Source organism: Felis catus, chromosome F2 (genome assembly GCF_018350175.1).
Source record: "Felis catus isolate Fca126 chromosome F2, F.catus_Fca126_mat1.0, whole genome shotgun sequence".
Taxonomy (NCBI): domain Eukaryota; kingdom Metazoa; phylum Chordata; class Mammalia; order Carnivora; family Felidae; genus Felis; species Felis catus.
The window spans coordinates 45,534,764-45,558,395 of record NC_058385.1 but is presented as its reverse complement, the minus strand read 5'-3'; the positions used below and the strand labels follow the sequence as shown (position 1 = coordinate 45,558,395).

Here is a 23,632-nt window from a genome sequence, read left to right as displayed (position 1 = left end):
AAACTTGCATAGGAATGCAAAGAATCTAAAATAGACAAAATAATTTCAAAGAAAAAAAAGGAAGTTGGACGACTTGTATTACATAATTTTAAAGACAATATAACACCACAGTAATTATCACTGTGTGGTACAGGCACAAGGATAGGCATATAGATCAATGGAATAGAATTGAGAGTACAGGGGGAAAAAAGTGACTTAGATTTATGGTTGACTGATTTTCAGCAAAGGTGCCAAGACAGTTCCATAAGGACAATCTTTTGAATATGATGCTAAGAAAATTAAATATCCGCATATAATAAAATGAATTTAAGACTCTTACCTCATATCATACAAAAAAAATACATCAAAAAGGACCATAGACCATATTGTAAGAGTTAAAACTAAGTCACCCAAAGCACAATTAATAAAGAAAATGAAAGAGGATTTTATTAAATTCTAAAATTTAAGTTATAAAAATATTAGGAAAATGCAAATTCAAACTATGGAAACAGCCCCAGTGTCCATCAACTGATGAATGGATAAAGACAATGCAGTATATATACATAATGGAATATTACTCAACCATAATAAAGAGAATGAAATCTTCCCATTTGCAATAATGTGAATGGAGCTACTGAGTATTATGCTAAGTGAAATAAGTCAGTCAGTAAGACAAATACCATATGATTTCACCCATATGTGCAAGTTAAGAAACAAAACAAACAAGCATAGAGGATAAAAAAGGAAAGAGGGAGAGAAGCAAATGAAGAAACAGACTCAACTATAAAGAACTGACAGATACCAGAGGAGAGGCAGGTGGAGGGATGGGTAAAATAGGTGATGGGGATTAAGGAGTGCACTTGTTGTGATGAGCACCTGGTGATATATCAAAGTGGTTAATCACTACTATATTGTATACCTGAAACAAATAACACTGCAAGCTAACTAACTGGAATTTGAATTAAAAAAAAAAAAGAAAATGCAAACAAAAGCCCCAACCTAGAAGAAAATATTAGTAAATAACATATCTGAAAAAGGACCTGCATCTAGAACATATAAGAACTCTTACAACTCAAAAATTAGAAGATAACTAAAAAATGGACAATTTAAATACACATTTCACTAAGGAAATATGTAGTAAGTACATGAAAAAAGTCCATTAACATTAGTCATTACAGAAACGCAAACTGACTGCCCCAATAAAGTACTACATACTCTTTTAGAATGGCAAAAATACCAGTGCTGGCAAAGATATATTGAAAGTAAAACTCTAATACGTTAATAGTGGTAATGTCAAATGGTACAATCACTTCTGAAATGTTGGGCAATTTCTTGAAATGTTCAATAAAAAGTTACTATAAAATCCAGTAATTCTACCCCAAAGACTCTATCCATGATAAATAATATTTGTCTATATAAATTCATGTACCCAAATGTTCATAGCAGCATTAATCATAATAGTCAAAAACTGATGACTGCACAATTGAATATTAACTGTAAAATTAATAAACAAAATGTGACATAACCACAGAATTATTACTCATAATTGTCATTATGTACATGGTACATAATGATACATGGTATATCATGAATGAACTTTAAAAATATTACACTAATTGATGGGGTACCTGGGTGGCTCAGTCGGTTAAGCGTCCGACATTGGCTCAGGTCATGATCTTGTGGTTTGAGTTTGAGCCCTGCGTCGGGCTCTGTGCTGACAGCTCAGAGCCTGGAGCCCACTTTGGATTCTGTGTATCCCTGTCTCTCTGCCCCCCCCCCCACTTGTGCTCTGTCTCTATCAAAAATAAATAAATGTAAAAAATTTTTTAATGAAAATATTATACTAAGTGAAAAAAAGTGTACCCTGGGTACAGTGATACATAAATACATAAGGTCTTAAGATGCAAAAAACTACATACTGTATGATTCCCTTTTAATAAGTGTCCAGAAAAGCCAAGTTTATAAAGACAGAAATCAGATCAATAGGGGGTTAGGACTGGAGTGTGGGGAACAGAAATTAATTGCAAAATGGACATAAGGGAAATCTGAGGTGACAGAAATGTTATACAACTGTATTGTGGTGATGGTTGCATATCTTTATACATTTCCTCAAAAATCACTGAACTGTAGGCATACAATGAGTAAATATTATGAATGTAAATTATATTTCAATAGAGGTATTTAAAAATATAAGGACAGTAGTAGAAAAGGAAACAGTCAAGCCCAACTTGTCAGCGGGTGAGCAGAGCTACTATTGTGCAAGGTCCTCATTTACATTCCACTCTCTGGCATACTTTGGTCGCTAATGATCACTTCTGAGACTCTTCTATTGATGACTAGAGATCACTGAATGCCCATTCCCTAAGATAATTTGACTTTCTCTGTTCCTTGTAACCTGAGAAAATATGATTTACAAAGGACAAAGTCCACATACACAAAACCCAAGAGTTAAGGCAGATTTTTTTTGAATCCTCTTACTTTTAGATGGAAATGGTTTCAAAACATGTTATGCCCCTGTGAAATGTGCAGAATATAATAAATGGAAAAAAAAGTACTGAAAATTTTGTCAGGAGTTATTATCTTAACTGTACATCATGAATATAATCATTTTACAACATGGATACTATATACATATATGTATGTATATATTTATCAAACAAAATAGAAAAAACAAGCTCTGGGAAGAAATACAAAACTAAATCGTTAACACTGGTTATCACCAAAGTGATTTTTCTCTCTTGTATATTCATGCTTTAAAAGTTCCTTTAATGAAGACTTATGCTAAGTGAGATAAGTCAGAGAGAGGAAGACAAATACTATATATCACTTGCATATAGAATCTAAACAAGCTGTACTCACAGAGACAGAGTAGGATGGTGGTTACCAGGGGCTCAGGGGTGGGAAAATTGGGGGGATGCTGTTAAAGGTTACAAACTTGCAACTAGAAGATGAAGAAGTTCTGGAATCCTAATGTACAACTTACTGATTATAGTCAGTAATACTGTATTACATACTTTAAAGTTGCTAAGAGACTAGGTATTAAATGTTCTCATCACAAAAGAGAAATGATATTTATGTGACCTACAGAAGTGTTAGCTGACACCATGATGATAATCATATTGCAATATATAAATGTAGCAAACTGATATGTTATATACCTTAAACTTACACAATGCTTTGTGTCAATTATATCCCAATTTTTAAAAAAATTCCTTTAATGAAACTATGTTACCTTGGTATCATTTCAAAAACCCATTTTTATGATCTTAATTTTAAATTATATATTTTAAAGGTAAAATATACACTAGTTCTGCCATTTTTGTTTTTGTTTATAAAATTGATCGCATATGTGTGTGGGGGGCTGTTGGGAAATACAAAATTGACTGACAGGGAAGCAATTAAGTAAGGTTCATTCTCAAGTCTTTGAAAGTCACAGAATCCATGACTAAACAAATGATGGAGCAGGATGGATGTGAGCTATTGAGAAAATAATGATGTATACAGCAATTGTATTAACTACATTTAGGCATTTCAACACCTTAACTTCATTTGTAATACATACATGATGGTATCCAAGAGATTTAACAGCAGCAGCATCGAGAACAAATCTTAAGCTTTTTTCTGAGCTGCTTCTTTTCCCCAAGGTATCTTATTTACATATGGATTAAGGACTACAATTAAAGACATTGAGTAGAACTGGAAAAAATCTAATGTAATAGTACATCTTCTTTCAGAATAAGTAGAAATTATAATTATCAAATTAAGATATTAAAAAACTCAAGATAGAACAATATAAACCAAAAAGATAAAAAATAATTACATGGGAAAACTTTCTGTTTTTCATAGATGCTCAACAATTTTAACATCAGTTTCTATGAAAATTCACTAAAGCCAACAATAGCAAAGTTTTAATTTATAAATGATCTCAATATTCCATTTCTGTCAAAATATTTTATTAAAGTTGCAGGCAACTCTTTCAAAGAAGAAAAAACAAACCTCTACTAGGCACAGTGTAGAAACCCATCTGCTCAGAGGTGTGAGATAGATGTAGCAAATTACATCTGCAAGCCTCACTGCAAATGCTTTGTAATGAAACTCAAGATGTTGATTTTGACCCAAACACCATATACAGATTGGATCTGACCACATTAGAGATCATCTCTCCCTTTCTATGGCAATTGAAATCAGATGACACATTTCAACAAACAGCTCCTCATTATGAACTTTTGAAGTCCAAATTCAGTTATGCCTGAAATCTAGGAGAACCCTCCATGCTCATTTTATCGATCATTTTGTAATTGTTTTTCTTTTTTTTCATGTCATAATGACAAAGAATTTTTTTTCAATTATTTATGAACTTGAACACACATCAGAAATTTACCTTTTCATTCTTTAAGTTCTTTTTTCTCCTTACAGTAACCAAAAATTATTTGCCGAATAGCATACTCTACAACTATTTAGTGAACCCCTATTTCGTGCCATTCATTGTGCTAAATTGTGCTAAATGATAGGAATAGTACTGTGAACAAGACAGATACACTTCTTACACTTTTTACCCTAGGAGGGCAATCAGGAGCTGAATAATAATAATTAAAATAGGGATAGGAGTATTAAGAGTGATGAGTCAGAAGCAGTAACATCACAGAACAGACGGAGCTGGCAAGTTAAATACATAGAAGCCTAAAAAGTGAGAAGAAAGGCTAGAAAAAAGATCAAGAAGGAGGCAGTCACATATACAGCATATGCTAAGACCTTGCAACAGTAGAGTTGTCCTTGTTTAAACACAGAAAAAGATAGTGAGGCTGGGGGTGGGCAGTAGCAAGCAGTGGGGAGAGCGGCCCTACTTTTCTCTACAGAAACAATGGATTTGAATTTCCTTTGTAAATCAGAGCGGTATGATTAACAACCCATCACTATACACACACACACACACACACACACACACACACACACACACACACACACCATGCAATATACTGAAATATTTCCATCAAATAAACGGTTTGAAGCACAAAACTTTAGTTACATAGGAAATATTATTGTTATTCATTCCGTAAGTTTAAATAGTTGGTTTTGATAAATTAGTTTCAAGAGAAATCTGTAACTCAGAATAACCAAGCAACACCAAAGACAAAGCAAGAAAAAATAATTCAAGAGGAGTTGTGAGGACAAGGAAAACAACAAAGAAAGAAATAAGAGAAAGTTTTAATTGAAAGCATGGTGCTCATAATTACCAGAGACAAATAGTGAGATTAGTATCAAAATTTTAACTAAAAGTTAAAGTTGCTTTCTGTAATAGAATATGTGGAGAATGAATCATAGGTTCCATTTTTGTTTAAGTTCTCCTGACTTGATTTCTGTTCCTTGCAACCTAAGAATATCAACGCATACATACACATAAATACCACCCTCTCTCCTTTCTCAATTAAAACACACACACACACACACACACACACAAACACACACACACACACTGTAGGTTTGTTAACATCAATTCTTCATGAGAGAGTTCAAGATGGTGACATAGGAAGACCCTGAACTCACCTCCTCCCATGGACACAACAAATTTATAACTACATATGGCATGCTTTTCCTCTAGGATCCATGAACTAGATGAGTAGCACCTCCACTCAGAAGCCAAGAAAGACACACGTTGAAGAGTGGGAAGGTAGACACACCTTGCCCCAAAAACCACCTCAGAGGAGGCACATGAGGGAGGGCTCCTACAAATACAGAATACACCCTGGCAAAGTTAAGGGATTGTGCCCCCAAATCAGCAATCCTGACCTTGGAGGCAGGCATAGTAGAGACAAGGTGTAAAATGTCTGGTTTTGGGGATCCTGGGTGGCTCAGTTGGTTGAGTGTCTGACTTTGGCTCAGGTCATGATCTCAGGGTTCGTGGGTTTGAACTCCATGTTAGGCTCTGTGCTGACAGCTCAGAGCCTGGAGCCTGCTTCTAATTCTGTGTGTGTGTGTGTGTCTCTCTCTCTCTGCCCCTCCCCAACTCGTGCTCTCTCAAAAATGAATGAACATTAAAACAATTTTAATGTCTAGTTTTGAATACCAATAAAGATTAAGACCAGAAGAATCACAGTACATTAGACAACAAAGATCTGTTCTTAAAGGGTTTGCCCACAAACTCATTTGCCCTATGTTCCAGCACAAAAACAAGAAAAAGCCCCTAGACCATAACACAGGGAGACCCATTTACTAATTTTAAAGAGAGACAGGAATCTGTAATTTTAAATTAAATAATTTAAAAATGTAAAAAAGCAGTCTGCTGTGGCCGGATGTGCTGTCAACAGCCATTTTTGCAATCTCATCCTACCTTGTTGGTGAAGGAGCCAACAAGTACCATTTTAGGTGGACCCCTTCTAGGCTTCTGGCACCAGTGGGTAGGTGTGGTCTGCCCACCACTCACCTTGAACAGGCTGGGTGAGCCTCCTGCCCCTCCCCACTTCCATGTAGCACCCAAGGTGTAAAAAAAGCCAGGTAAGTATCCCAAGTCATGCCCAATCCACCAAGAATGCAAGCCACAACCAGAACAGGCAAGCAGCTGGAAGCCCACTCTCCCCATGCAGTAGCCAAGATACAGAAGCCAGGTGAGTACCTAGAGCCCCACCTTGCACACAATACCAACTGAAGCCCTATCAAAGCCAGGGGACAAACAGCCCACAGGATGTCTACATCTGTGGGGATGCCCATAGAATGACTAGCTCTGGTAGCCACAGGACACACAAAACACCTGGGCCACACAAAACACCTCCTGCACAAGACTATTCCTTCAAGGTTGACGGAGATAGCCATTTCATCTAATATATACAAACACAGAGAAACAAGCAAAATGAGTAGACAGAAGAATATATTCCAAAGAACAAGGCAAATCCACAGGAAAAGACCTTAATGAAATGGAGAGAGGCAACCTACGAGATAAAGGGTTCAAAGTAATGGTCATAAAGATGCTCACCTATCTAAGCAATGGAGAAGCACCAAGAATTTCCTTCCACAAAGAGACAGAAAATAAGAAAACACAAAACATTAAAACTAAACTTACAAGTATACTAGAGGGATTTAACAGCAGAATGGATGAAACAGAAGCACCATCAATGAATGAAAAACAAAGGAATGGAAAACAAAAAGCATAAAAATTAAAAAAGAATTAAAAGAAGTAAGGATACTTTAAGGGACCTCTGGGAGAATATCAAATGGAATAACATTCTCATTATCTGAGTCCCAGAAGGAGAAAAGAGAGAAAAGTCAAGAAAAATTTATTTGAAGAAATAATGGCTAAAAACATCCATAATCTGGGGGAAGCAAACAGACATCTATGTCCAGGACGATCAGAGAGGCCCAAATAAGATGAACCCAAAGAGAAACACACCAAGACACATTCTCATTAAAATGATAAAAGGTAAACAGAGAGTAGTAAGAGAACAGCAACATATTACATACAGGGAAAAACCCCTAAGGCAATTAGCAGATATTTCAGTAAAAACTTTATAGATCAAAAAAGAGTGGCATGATATATTCAAAAGGCTAAAAGGAAAAAAAATGGCCGACCAAGAATTCTGTACCCAGACATTATCATTCAGAAAGATTGAGAATTTTCCAGTTAAGCAAAAGGTAAAGGAGTTCATCTACTTAAACAGGCTACAAGAAATGTTCAAAAGAATAAACTAAAAATACAATTTACTATTTAATAAGAAAACATACAAAAGTAAAAATCACACTGGAAAAGGTAAATAAATAAGTAGTAGACATATTACTTATAAACCAAGTATGAAGAGTATAAAAGTTGTAAAAATTAAAAAAATAATAATTAGTTCAGGGATACATAAAAAGATGTAAAATGAATCATCAAAAATATGAAACATAAGGGGCACGTAGGTGACTCAGTTGGTTAAGTGTCCAACTCTTGATTTTGGCTCAGCTCATGATCTCACAGTTCATGGGCCCAAGCCCCTCGTCAGGTTCTGTGCTGACAGCAAGGATTTCTCTTTCTCTCTCTCTCTCTCTCTCTCTCTCTCTCTCTCTCTCTCTGCCCCTCCCTCTACTGCACTGTCTCTCTCTCTCTCTCAAAATAAATAAACATTTAAAAAAATTATGTCTTTAAAAATATGAGATATAAGGTGGGGGAAAGTAAAAATATAAAGCTTTGAAATGTATTAAAAATTAAGTTACTGTGAACTTTAAAATGACTGCTATATACATAAGATGATATGTGTAAACCTCACAGTAACCACAAAGAAAAAACTTCTAGTAAATGCACAAAAGAAAAAAAAATCTAAATACAACATTAAAGGAAACAATCAAAGCATAAGAGAGAAAAAGAAGAAAAGGAACAGAGAAGAACTACAAAAAACAGCTGGGAAACAATAAACAAAATGACAATAAATATAAACCAATGGATAATTACTTTAAATGCAAATAGACTAAACTCCCCATCAAAAGACACAGAGTGACTGAATGAATTAAAAAAAAACAAAACCTATATATCTGTTGCCTACAAGAGACTCACTTCAAATCTAAAGACACACACAGACTCAAAGTAAGAGGATGGAAAAGGATATTCCATGCAAATGGCAATGAAAAGAAAGTTGGGGTAGCAATACTTATGTCAGACAAAATAGACTCTTTTTTTCTTTTCAAATTTTATTTAAATTCCAATTGGTTAACATACAATGCAGTACTGGTTTTAGGAGTAGAGTTAGCTAAAGCAATCCTGAAAAAAGCAAAGCAAAGCTGAAGGCATCATGATTCTGGACTTCAAAATAAAGGAGAGCATTAAAATAAAGGAGAGCATTATACAATGATGAAAGGATCAATCCAACAATAGGATATAACATTTTTAAACATTTATGCACCCAATAGAAGCACCTAAATACATAAAGCAAATATTAACAGAAGTAAAGGCAAAAATAGATGGCAGGATAAGAATAGTAGGAGACTTTAATACTCCACTTGTATCAATGAGGAGATAACTCAGGAAAGAAAATTAATAAGGAAACATTGGCCTTAAAAGACACATTAGATCAGATGGACTAAAGAGATACATACAGATTATTCTATCCAAAAGCAGAAGCATCACTTCTTTTCAAGGACACATGGAACATTGTCCAGGACAGATTACATGCTAGGCTACAACACAAGTCTCAATAAATTCAAGAAGAATGAAATCACATCACTTATCTTTTCAACCACAAAGGTATGAAACTAGAAATCATTTATAAGAAAAAAATCTGGGTAAAACAAACATATGGGGATTACAAAACATGGTATTAGACAATGGATGTTCAAATCTCATGAAATAATCTCCTTCCCTCAAGGTAGGTTTGGCCAATGAGAATAACCATGTGGTAAAAAACAAAAAAACAAAAAACTGTTTTTACTTTAGGTTTCAGGGCTGATTATATTGTCACACTATTTTCTCCCAAGGGGTAAGAAAAATAGACTTTAGAAGTTTCTATTTGATTCTTGCCCTCTCCATCTGGTGTGTGATTTTTTTTAATGTTCAAAACAAACTAAGATGCTATCTAACTCAGTTCTAGGAATAAAGTATCAGAATATAACACCTTCTGCTTTAAAGATGGAGACTTCTGTAGTTCCTTAAGTCATTCATAATGTATTTGAAAAACAAGGTGAGAAGAAAGTAATTTATCATACAAGAGGAGAAAAAGAAGCTGGCAGAAGTGCTACAACAGGGATTTTAAGAGTATTCAAAAGATAAAGAATAGTAGGGCAGTATATATCAGTCCTTTCATAAAATCCATTAGATAAAAGGGGGATATGATATTGTCACATCTTTAAATCACTGAGGGACTGTATTTCCAGCAACCTGGTAGATTTAGTGCCCTGAATGACATTTGTGCTAAAAACAAAAAGGATGAATATATTTATAAAATGTTTATACATCACACTATGAATAAAATTTATATGAACTGGTTTACACATACAGAGACATGCACTCCATATCTTCTTTTTTTAAATTTTTTTTAAATTTTTTTTTTTTGACGGGGTTGGGGGGAATGAGCGGGGAGGGGCAGAGAGATAGGGACACACAGAATCTGAAGCAGGCTCCAGGCTCTGAGCTGTCAGCACAGAGCCTGATGCGGGGCTCAAACTCACAAACCGCAAGATCATGACCTGAGCTGAAGTCGGATGCTCAACCGAATGAGTGTCACAAAGACCCAGGCGCCCCTGTACTCCATATCTTCTTAAATTCATTAGTGAGTTTCCCCAAAAAAGTAAGGCTTTATTAAGGCCAGGGACTGAGAAAAGTCAGGAACTCAGAGGTAAGCAAAACAAATTGGTTGAGGCATTTCAAACCTGGTGAAATGGAACATCTTTGTTGACCCTTGCATTGTAGAACCTAATAGAACATAAGATTTTAATGCATACGGCTACAATATTAATGTTAGAATAAACTAGAAATAAAACTGCCCTGTTTTTACCCTCTGTACATGATCAGAAAGCTGAACCTTGAACAGAGTGGAAACAAATACATATAACCACAAACCAAGCCTCATAAAAGATTGTAACTTGAATTTTTATTATCTACATGGTATAAAAGCCTCTAGTTTCAAGTGGTTGTAAACTGGTAATGCTCCCAATACATCAGAAATAAATTTGAACTACAAAGGAAGAATCTTTGAGCTCATCTTCAAAAAAATTTCTAGACAAATATTTCCAGGAAAAATAAGTAGACTCTCCCCCACAAAAAGGAGCAACAAAGAAACAAACAAAAAAAACCCCACAAAGAACAACACTAGGCATACAGGCAAGAATCAGCAGGACTCAGACAATAAAATAAATGATTCATGTATCAAGAAATATAACAAAGCCTTGGAAATTATGAATAAAATGCAAGGATTTTAAAAAAAATCAATGAAAATGAAAATATCATAAGCAAATTTTAAAATTTAATAAAGTATTACAAAGTTGAAAAACAGGAAAAATAATTTATGGTTTTAGACATCCTGATACCATGTACCTCTGAAGTAACAGAGACCGGCAAGGGACTAGTAGAAGATCTCCTGGGTTTTGGTAAAATTTTTGATCTTGATTGAGAAGCTAGTAACATGGGCAGATTTATTTTATGAAATGTATCAAGTTGTATACTAATAGCTGATGTATTTCATTTCTGCATGATATATTAGAATTCTATAAAGTTTTACCCCCAAAAAACAGCACATTAGATACAGATGAAAATAAAATTAATAAAGTGTAATATCAAAGAAATTACTCAGACTACAGGCCAGAAAGTCAAAGGGAAAAATATTAAAGAGACAAGAACAATACAGTAAAAAAAAATGTCTAACATATATGTAGAAAGAATGAGACAGAGGCAATATATGAAGAGAAAATGCCAGAAAATTTGAAAAGCTCACAAAGACACCAATACTAACACTTAAAAGAACAAAGATTTAAAAGCCAAAAAAAAAAAAATCCTTAAAGCTGCCCGAAAGACACTAAAAAAACCACAAACTGATGGCGAATTTCTCAGAAAGGCAATGAAAAACAAAAGTAAGCACAAAAGGATCTTTAATGGCCAAAACAAAACTATCAGTAAGGAACCATATATATATATATATATACATATATACATATGTATATACATATATACATATATATATAAAACTGTATATATATATATATAACAAAAAAATTCTTTCCAAAAAGAAGGCAAAATACAATTTCAAACAAAAAAAAATTGTTTGCTAACAGCACATCATTAAAAAAAAAAGGCAGAAGGAAAATTATCTGAGGTAGAAGAAAGGAATGAGCTGTGACAACAAATGTCTAGTAAGGCATTGGTATAGGAGTTAGCATAGGTGGCCCATGACCAAATGTGACTGATTATCAGGTTTTGTGAATAAAGTTTTACTGGAGTGTCAATTCATTGACATACTATTTATGGCTGCCTCTTTACTACAAAGCAAAGCTGAGTAGTTGTTACAAAAACCAGATAGTTGATGACACTGAGAATATTTACTATCTGGCCATTTATTGAATAAATTTTCCAAACCCTGCACTAATTGTATACATGTAATATATATGCAATTATTTTTTAAATGATTTAAATTTACAAAATTCAGAAAAATAAGAGATAAATTAAAATATATAACTGTAATAGCCAGTCAATCTGGAGAGAATCGCTGAATTAAAGTACTTAAAGACCTGTGTGTTGTTCAGGAGGAGAGTAAATACCATAAATTATTGTATGATTTACTAAATTAAAAATGCATCTTAGTATTTCCAGAACCAAATTTTACTTTGTGTAAAGAGTGTTAATTTCTAAGATTGAAAAAAAAATAGCAAGGGAATAATGTCTAATACAGCAGGGAAAAATAGAATTAAGAATATAAAAGAAATGAAATAATCAAGATAGTAAAAAAGATAATTCATAGAATGAGAGAAGACATTTGTAAATTATATCTAATGAGAATCTAATATCCAGAATATATAAAGAACTGCTCAATTAAAAGGAAAGATAAATAACCCAACTAAAAAGTGGGACAAGTATTTGAAAACAATAAGAAAATAAAAAACAGCATCTACAAATGGCCAACAAGCACATGAAAAGATGCTCAATATCACTAGTCATTTGGGAACTGCAAATGACAACCAAAATGAGATCCACCACATACCCACCGGGATGGTTAACACCAAAAAGACAATTACAACTTGAATAAATTAGAACCTTCATAAGTTGATGTGGAATTGCAAAATGGCAGAAACACTTTGGAGGACAGACTGTTAATTCCTCAAAACCTTAACCACAGAGCTACCATACGACCCAACAATTCTACTACTAGGTACATAGCTAACAGAAATTAAAATATGTCCATATGAAAAGATGTGCAAAAATTATCACAGCAGTGTTGTTCATAATAGCCAAAAGATGTAAACACAAATGTCTACCAACTATGAGTGGATAAAGAAAACATGGTATATCCATAAAATGGATTACTTTCAGCCATAAAAATGAAGACTGATAAATAAGTCAACCTCAAAAGCATTATGGTGACTTCCCATGAGAAGCCAGTCACAAAAGACCACATATTGTGTGACTCCATTCTTATTAAACACCTAGAACAGGCAAATTCATAGAGACAGGAAGGTCAGCATTTGCCAGGGTTTTGTATGAAGGGAGAAAGAGTAACTGTTAATGGTATATTGATTATTTTTTGAGTGATAAAACTTCTGAATTTGATGGTGGTGATGATGGTATAAACTGTAAATATACTAAAAGTCATCTAATTGTATGCATAAAACTGTATGTAAATAATGTCTAAAAAAGCTGTTAAATGGAATAATATTATGAGTTTTAATTTTTTAAAATTAAGGGACAAACTATTTGAATCTTCCATAAATGATTCGAGTTAAAATAAAACAAAAATCCAAAAAACAAAAACAAAACCACCACCACAACAAAAAACAACAACAAAAAAAAGGGAAGCACTCCCCAGCTCATTTTCTGAGGCTAGCACGTCCTTGATATGATACACAATAGCTGTTGTGATAATAAAGAACTCCTTACAACCAGAAGCAAATATCAAAGAATGGATATATCCAATATGCTAGAAAAAGAATCCTTGCATCAAGAACAAAATCACACAGGTAAGAGATCTAAAGAAGTTCCATCTAACTGTTAGAATTCTATGATTTTATGATAATGGTATTCATTTTATTAAGTACCAACATTCATTTCTGGCAGTAAAATCATTCCTACTTCTGATAAACCTAAGAAAACTACATTTCAATGGAAACACCAAAACAGAGAAAAGGAAAGAGAAATCAACATCAAGTCAAAGTCAAAAACTGCACAGAATATATCTGCTTTTCAATAATAGTATGTGTAGTGATCTCAATGATATCAGCATTCATATACTTACATGCTAATAATATGAACAAGGTGTGGAACCGTTTACCATTGTAAAACATTTGAACCTGTTATTAAAATATAGATTCACACTATTTACTTTGTGACTCAAAACTTTTCCAGGTTCACAGATTGTTTGAGATGAATATGTCAAAGTTCAAAAGGGTATGAATTTGCAACTGAAAATTCTGCAGTATCACAAATGAAGTATTTACTGAAGAGTTATGTCTCCAATCATCACAATATTATCTACTGTATTTTAACAAATGAGAAGTCTAGAAATATATTGTTTGATGTAAATAATATATTCATTTGATTATATATGATATCTATTAATAAATCAAGTAGCTTAAATTAAGATCTACTTATCATTCTTAATTCAGCTTAATGCCAACTTCCAAAACCAACTGTCATCTTGATTTGTCTATGCTTCACATTTTAGTGATTATTCTGCGTTTCATATGATATTTTGTAGTCTATTTATACATACACGAATTTTATTAAAATGTGTGGATGTCAATAAACAGCACCACTTAGTTCATTTACTTTGTGCACCCTTCTTTTTAAATCCACTTTGCAGATCACTGAATCTATTTTCATGTGGATCTTTCAATGATAAGACTCATTTACATAAGCACTGGCATATTAAAAAACAATAAAACTAAAAATATTATTATCAAATATAACCATAGGAAGAATATTTTTTAATGTACCTTCTTCAAGGATGGGTCGTGGAATGACAAATGGAATCTCCTGCAGAGGTTCCATATACTTGTGGCCAGCACTAATAATCTTTATTTGAGGCATACAGAGGACAAGCATTCCAGGCATGCTGGTTTGTCCATGGTACCAACTTCTTACTGTTCCAGGAATGTCACCAGATACAATTGTACTTGGGGAAGGCAGGCTATCATTTGGAATGAATACACAACAAGACTGTACTTCAAGCTAGGGGAAGAAAAAAAAAAGCAAAATTAAAATATTGGGAACAGACTAAATAAGGAAGTTAATATACCCTCAAATACTTAATATCTTTATCAGAATAAACAGGCAAGCCAAAAAAAAAAAAAAAAAAAAGAAGAAGAAATGTGCCATACTTACCTCTTTATGAGTTACTTTTACTGAAGAACACAATTAACACTTAAAAGGACATTGTTTCTTGCTATGAATTTGATCAAAAAGGCAGTGAAATGAGATGAAAACATATCTGCCTTTCCACAGTTATTTCCAAGTAACACGACTGAATCAGAAAATGTGCTGGCAAAAAAAGGTGAGAAAATCCTCCTTCTTTTGCAGTTCATTAGATTAACACCAACTAAGGCCTTAGAACCAACTAGTATTGTATTGTACTCACTTAAAACACACACACACACACACACACACACACACACACACACACACACACACACAAGCAGCTATTACCATGTGAATTTGGCCTTTTGTTTTTACTTTACAAACTAAAATATAAGGAAAGATGTTTCCAATGTTCAGATGATATCTCTAGATAAATATTAAAATATAACAAGTCTGTATCATGTCTTTTCTTTTTTTATTTACACGTATCCCAAGATTCAAGTGTGTGTGTGTATCACATTTTATATATATGGATACACAGTAATGAAGAAAATTCAGAAGACTTAAAACTGAGAGCATTATTCCCTGCTTTTATCATACATCAAATTATTATTTAAATTTTGATTTCATGTGAAACTTTTATGCTTTCTTATCCCCAGTGTAGTTTACTTAGGTTGCCTGGCACCTTAGAGAGGTGAAATAATACTAAGCGATCTCAAATCAAAAATTAAATTCATCATGAGTTCTTAATTCAAAAGCAATATAAGCTCAAGTCTATTAGTCTTAGTTGGTTCTTAGAAAGTAATATTTTGTACCTGGTTCACAAACTGCTCAAACAGCCTAGCATACTTAAATTATTCTCAAGGAAATACAAAATGTCATCTGTTAATTTTCTACAAAATATTTGGCATACAAAGGCATTATCTGAAGATGTAACAAAATTAAAATTTGTTTGTTTGATAAATGCTTGGATATTCTAGCAAATTAAGAGACTATATTTTATAAAAGACAACTAAGAATACATTAATATATGTTCACTTGAGGTTAATATAGCCCTTAGTGACAGCATGATACGTAACAGGTCTGGAATTCCTTGATATGATAAATAATCTGCCAGGCTTATAAATAAGCAAACTTACTCATTTTTGCTTCAACATTTCTGTGCATGGAACAAACTGAATTCAGTGAAGAAAAATATAAGTAAAATTTTATAAAAATAAATATAAGGTTCATGAAGTCTGACCTCATCTAGAATTTTATCTTGCAACCTAATTTAAGTGTTTATATGTTAAGTAGCTCATTGATTGAAGATTACAACATTTTTTATCCTAAAACATACATTGTTTCAGCTGTATTACATTTATATTTTTAAATATTTAACACAATTAATTGCTGAAGTTCAAGTGCACAAAGTATTATGGCATACTGAGAACATATTCTCAGTATACCATTCTCATTATTCAATTATTTATGCTTATAGTGTCAAACTAAAAAGAGTCAGTTTTTAACACTTCATATAGGTATTGATGCTATGTTAAAAAATGTTTTCAACAATGTGAGGTAATTAGTTTAATATGCCACACTATACAAATATAAACATATATATCTTGTGAAATAAATTTAAGTTGTGCCGAAACTTCCAAATAACAATATATTCCAAAATTCCACTAATTCAGAAATAAATTATTTCATCAAATTTAACAGCGTGAGCAATAAATATTCAAAAACAGATTATTCTGAGATACATAACAACTCTAAAAAATAAACTTTCTAAAATGTGATATGTGTTCTGGAGATTTCTATAATGATAAGAACCAAAACACATACATAATCCAAAATCCTCAAACTTATTATAATGTTACATCTCTAATATATACTACAACTATCACATAAATCTTTTTACACTTTTAAAATAACTGTTAAACTGTACGTCTAAAATTGTGGTTTTAATGTAAAATGTTGAGTGATTTATGTAAGGGAATATAAATCTGCAGCAGTAAATTTTGCATTAATGTAAGGATCTGACAATCCAAGGGAAAGAAAATGAAGTAATCTGCCAGTAAGAAGTCCTCAAACCGGGGGTCAGATCATGTTCATGGAAACCATCTGGTTGGGACCCTCTGAGCCACACCAAACACAAATGATCTTTTAAAAAAAATATCCTATTCATTAATGCATCACAGCTGCACTGAGTGTTACTTCATTTTTCCATGGCAACATCCTTTCTGTTTCAAGGATCTTATTTCAGTTTTGGTAGCAACGTGTTCTTTCGCCAATATTGAACACATTCATGTGTTAAAGTGAAGGGATTATTACAAATTCTTGAAGTCGAACCACCTCTATTTTGATTCCTATTAGGTCAAAGGCTACAAATCTTAAGTATGATACACTGAGAATAAACCAATAAAGCAGAAATTATTTGGTATTTATTTTAATCAATGAAATGACTATCATGAATTTTTGGGAAGTTCCAAGTTTATATGCCATTTGAAAAGATATATGCCTTTGTGTACCCCCAACCCATCTCCCATATGTAAGGTTTGGTAAACTTAGATTTTTCTAATTTGTACACTCTGTAACTGTGCTCACAACTCAGTTTAAAAAAAAAAGAGAGAGAGACTGAGATAGGTTTCACTTACACATTAATCTAAACATTTTAATTAGCCCACTGTCTATTATACAGAACATTTTGTAAGTAAATGCTTTAAGCGACTCCTGGGTGGCTCAGTTGGTTAAATGTCTGACTTCGACTCAGGTCACGATCTCGTGGGTAGTGAGTTCGGCCCTGTGTGGGGCTCTGTGCTGACAGCTGGAGCCTGAAGTCTGCTTCAGATTCTGTCTCCCTCTTTCTCTGCCCCTCCTTGCTTGTGCTCTCTCTCTCTCTCTCTCAAAAATAAATAAAAACATTAACAAAATTTTTTTAAAGTAAATGCTTAAAATTGTTATACCATATTTTCTATACAGTTAAATTTTTTTTTTAAGTTTATTTATGTTTGAGAGACAGACAAGAGAGTGAGCAGGGGAGAGGCAGAGAGAAAGGGGGAGAGAGAATCTCAAGCAGGATCCCCACTGTCAGCATGCAGCCTGATGGGGGGCTCGAACTCACAAACAGAGATCATGACCTGAGCTGAAACCAAGAGTCGGACCCTTAACTGACTGAGCCACCCAAGCACCCCAATTTTCTATACTTTTAAGTAACATTCCTATTTCCTCTTCCCCACTAACATGAATTCTTTCCTTTGAAACTTTAATTTTTTAAATGTTTATTTAGTTTTGAGAGAGAAAGACAGAGTGCGAGCAGGGGAGGGGCAGACACAAAATCTGAAGCAAACTTCAGGCTCTGAGCTGTCAGCAGAGAGCCTGAATGCAGGGCTCGAACTCCCAGACCATGAGATCATGACATAAGCTGAAGTCAATGCTTCACCGACTGAGCCACCTAGGTGCCACAATATTTAAAACGTCAGTGATAATTATATTTTGCAAAATTTCTGAAGAATGAAATGTTCTCTGTATGAATTGTATTATTCAGAAAATAGTTTCAAATAAAAACATACATGAAGAAACATTTCAGGTTATATTTTCATTCACTTTTTCTTTAATTCATGCATTCTTTAATATCAACCACGAACTGAACTGAAAGTCAGGAATAAAGAGACAAAAGACATAAACACAGCACCCAAAAACTTGAAACAAGAGGGTTTTAAACTACTAATAGTCTTACAGAATTTTCACTAGAACATAGGGTCTGTAATATCAGATAATCAGCCTATTGTGTTTATAGTCTCAGTACACAGTAGCATGTCTAGCATGTACTAGGCACTAAATAATTAATAAGTGAACACAATTATTTTTATTAGTATCAGTATCTGATGTTAATTAAAATAACTGCTTAATACCTGTTGTTCATCATTTCATTCTACAGAGACAACTTGGTAATTAATAAAATTGACATGTCAGCCAAATGGGTTCAACTCTAACCGTGGAACTTTTAACAAATTAATCTCTCCGTGACTTCAGTTTACTCATCTGTAATTGTGGGGAGGTGGGAGTCAGCTCTGATATAAAGATACAATGTATTAACTCTCACAAAAAGGTTTGCTAAATAAAGTCAATGAACATACACTGAATTATCTCCTATATGTCAGATCCATATATTAGCTCTCATGGATTCATAAGAGATGTTCACAGTCTTTTTCTTTAAAAACACTGTTGCTTATAAGTATTTATGTATATAGAGGCCACCAATATAAGCAGTATTCCATTTGCACTATAACAAATATATTATTAACTACTGCCCAAATCACCATATTCCTATTTGTTAACTCTCAATACACTATGAAAATATTTGGGGTACCTTCATTTATAGTAGAAATCTTAATGTTCCCAATATAAGGCATTAAGTTAAAAACCTCAATAGTGAACCTTGGTTGTCTTCTTTTCCAGATTAATACAAATCTACATTTCCCCATATTTACCAAGGGACAATATGAAAAAATGCCTACATTTGAATTACCAACTTTGTCCTCTAACAAACTACCGTGCAATTGCTGTCACCTTTTCAATGCCTATAATGAAAGATAGATTCTTTGCAAAATTTTAAGCATAAATGTAAATAATTACTTTTACAAGTAAGGTGGCTGGCATTTGGTCTGTCTAGCCTCAAATGCCTACCCTTGTCTGATCATGGAGATAGGCCAGGAAGTGCGCTGGATATGAGGACATCTGTATCATGCAGTATTATTACTGCATCACTGATCGTATTCAGTATGTAACTTCCTGGAAAGAGAATTCAATTGGTCTAGCTTAACTACCTTATGGGACTTGAGACACTTTGACATATCGAAATCAAGGAATGTGGTATGGAAAATAAAGAGTCCACTACATTACACAGGCCACTTAGAAAGCTTCAGAAACTATAAAAAAAACATCTAGAAAATGCCATATAACAGAAACGTGATCTTCAATGTAAAAGACAAGACTGAGTTTGGCAAAAAACAAGAAAATGTACTCCTTTATTAGTGAATTCCAGGCCAGAGTATTTCTATTTTGTCAACTGCGTGCCATTGCCAATTATGTGCTCTGGAATGAAAATGTAGCTTTTTGCAGTATAATAGATAGGATCTCTACTGATCAACTGATAAAGAAAAATTGCAAAGAACTGAGTTTGTGCTAATCTTTTGTGAAAAAGGCCCCCGAACTAAGTTCCTATTTTAAAAAAATGGTTCAAGACTACATATAGTACTATAATATAATCCATTAAGATGAAATGTGGAAGTTACTTTTCCCACTGAAAAACAAATAGGTTATAGAAAATATTGTTTACATCTTAATGCAATATAAGTCTATTACAAGAAAGAAGAACATGGGCTTAGCAAATATCAACTTTGGCTCCAAAATCAATTTTCCAGAAATCCTGATTCCGAACACATTTGCTTGCTCAAACTTCCATTAAGAGAATAATCCTTTGATGGCTTCAAGTTATGATGTTCTATTTTATCTGATGACAACTTCAGAGTTTTCTGGTTTATATTTTGGTTCATAAAACATCTTGGAAAACGGACACTACTATTTTAAAAACTAGAATTTTAGGGCCTAGATTTTAATCATTTAATCAGAATCAAGTTTTACCTTTAAACTTTTCCAGAACACATTAACATCTGGAAATGTCTAAATATACAGCATGTATAATACAGTGCCGAGACTAGAAATGAAGCAAGCAAGTGCCTGGGTCATATTCAAAATAACATATACAAAGATATAATCATTAGAACTCCTGTAATTATATGTTAATTTACACTCAATAAGCTTAGTCAAATGAGGAACATGAGTCTTAACTGCAGACATAAAAATGGTTAACATGGCAAATTTTATGGTAAGTGTATCTTACCACAAAAATTTTTTAAAAGAAAAAAGTGAGGAAAATCAGTATCTCTACTTATAACTAATCCATAATGATAGCTAAGATTTAGTTTATTGCTGGTGATAAAGCTAACGAAGGCAATGTATCATGATAAAACAAGCAAAAAACCAGAATTTCACAAGAATGTCAGAATTGGAAATAATCTTAAACATTATTTAATTTAACCATTTCATATTGCAGATAAGCAAAGTAGAGTCCATAGTTAAGATATAGAATTTGATACTGCTAACGCCTGGCTCCTTGAAATTCTATACACCCTTTCCTTTCATGAACTATCTGGCTTTTCCTCCTACATTTCTGATCTCTCTACTACAATTTCCTTCAAGGACACGTTCTCTTCCACTGTCTGCTTTAGAAATGGCATCCCCTTGGCCCACTGCTCTTTCAACTTCACATATTTTTTGGATCACTAACTCTCCTGGTTTTATCCATCTATAGATGATTTCCAAAATATATCTCTAGTGTGCAATCTCTTCCTGAAGCTCCAGATATGAATATCCTACAGTCCGATAGAAGCCCGGAGATCTCACAGGTGTTTCAAATGTATGCATAAACTCTCTATTTGCCCCTGATTCTGCATAGCTTCTTCTTTTACCATTTCATGGCATCATTATGCACCCAAATGCCAAAACTGGAATGTGAAACACCACTTAGACAGCATCCTTCTTCTCAGTCCCCCAAAGTCCCCTCAGCATTAGTCACTAAGCCATGCTGACTTTATCTTAGGTCCCTCAGGACCACTGGCCAAAGTGGCCTATTGTCTAGTGTTTTCTGATTTGTATACTGAACATTTAGAATCTTTTAAATAAGTTTAAAATAAAGAAAATGTATAATGAAATTTGTAATTTGAGAAACATCTCAAAATTTGCATAATTTGTAACTTTATCAAGAATAGCATATAAGATGTATTTCATATAATTTGCTAATAATATGTAAAGTGCACCAACAGTTTTCATCTAAGTTATACAAATGAGATGGTATACACAAGTGTTACAAGGGAGATTATTTTTAACGATATTAAGTGTTACCAGTGAGATTGTTTCTTTACCAATATCAAAGGTGCTAAAAGTTAAAAAGGATCATAGAAATTAAAACCATGACATTTATTTTACCTGCAGTGTGAGACTCTTTACTGCATTCCATACTACTCCAATAAATTCTTTCATTCTTTCTTCAGGACTTCTACAGCCTTCAGATATATTCAGCATGGCTTTCACAGGAACTGACAATGGTCGAGATTCTAAGTATAAGAACAGTTAATTAATTAACACACATTTACTTTACTGTTTTAGAAAAATATACAGAAACTACTTCCAAGATTATTTATTTCTTTATTAGTTCTGAATGAGATTACAAAATAACACATCAGATCACTTTAGACTATAGAATTACTGATTTTTGCAACTATTCAAACATAAGCACAACTTATCTGTTAAAAGTCAGGAGAGTGTTGGTTACTCCTGTTGGGTTGGTGACTGGGAGATGGCACTGCGGAACAATGTTATAATCTAATATTCTATTTAATGAATACATGGATATATACGCACTTTACTAAAATTAAGTTGTAACCTAACAATTTACCCATTTCTGAGTATAAAGATACCTCAATAAAAACTTTACTTGAAAACAAAAAAGGAACAACAAAGCATTTTATTTATCCAAAATAGATAAGAAACAGGTCTTCCCATATGTGAATTCTCCTGATGACAAAATCTTATCCATAGACTCTCTAAACTTTTTTTTAAAGTTTATTTATTCTGACAGAGAGACCGACCATATGCACGCACTGTGAGCAATCAAGGGAGGGGGACAGAGCAAGAGGGAGAGAGAATCCCAAGTGGGTTCCACTCTTCATTTGATCCCACAAACCTGAAGATCATAACCTGGCTGAAATCAAGAGTCAGACACTTAAGTGACGGAGCCAACCAGGCTCCAACTTTATTTTTTTAATATGAAATTTATTGTCAAGTTGGCTTCCATACAACAGCCAGTGCTCATCCCAACAGGTGCCCTCTTCAATGCATATCACCCATTTTCCCCTCTCTCCCACCCCCCGATCAACCCTCAGTTTATTCTGTTTTTAAGAGTCTCTTATGGTTTGCCTCCTTCCCTCTCTGTAACTTTTTCCCCCCTTAACCACCCCCATGGTCTTCTGTTAAGCTTCTCAAGATCTACATAAGAGTGAAAACATATGGTATCTGTCTTGCTCTGTATGACTTATCTCACTTAGCATGACACTCTCCGATTGCATCCACATTGCTACAAAAGGCCATATGTCATCCTTTCTCATTGCCAAGTAGTATTCCACTGTATATATAAACCACAACTTCTTTATCCATTCATCAGTTGATGGACATTTAGGCTCTTTCCATAATTTGGCTATTGTTGAAAGTGGTGCTATAAACATTGGGGTACAAGTGCCCCTATGAATCAGCACTCCTGTAGCCCTTGGGTAAATTCCTAGCAGTGCTATTGCTGGGTCATAAGGTAGATGTATTTTTAATTTTTTGAGGAACCTCCACATTGTTTTCCAGAGTGGCTGCACCAGTTTACATTCTCACCAACAGTGCAAGAGGGTTCCCGTTTCTCCATATCCTTGCCAGCATCTATAGTCTCCTAACTTGTTCATGTTAGCCACTCTGACTGGCGTGAGATGATATCTCAGTGTGGTTTTGATTTGTATTTCCCTGATGAGGAGCGACGCTGAGCATCTTTTCATGTGCCTGTTGGCCATCTGGATGTCGTCTTTAGAGAAGTGTCTACTCATGCCTTCTGCC

The 23,632-nt window shown here is 33.8% G+C and overlaps 1 protein-coding gene across 12 annotated transcripts in view; it reads right to left on the bottom strand.

Moving 5' to 3' along the window:
• The window catches only part of VPS13B (vacuolar protein sorting 13 homolog B), an 804,655-nt gene that overhangs the window by 393,102 nt on the left and 387,921 nt on the right, over nucleotides 1-23,632 (bottom strand). For all 12 annotated transcript variants that reach the window (XM_023248521.2, XM_023248520.2, XM_045050210.1 and 9 more), the window contains 2 exons: nucleotides 21,968-22,095; nucleotides 14,575-14,809 (listed from right to left, as the gene is read on the bottom strand). In XM_023248521.2, the coding sequence (XP_023104289.2) occupies nucleotides 14,575-14,809; nucleotides 21,968-22,095 (363 nt within the window). The remainder of the gene's footprint in view (nucleotides 1-14,574; nucleotides 14,810-21,967; nucleotides 22,096-23,632) is intronic.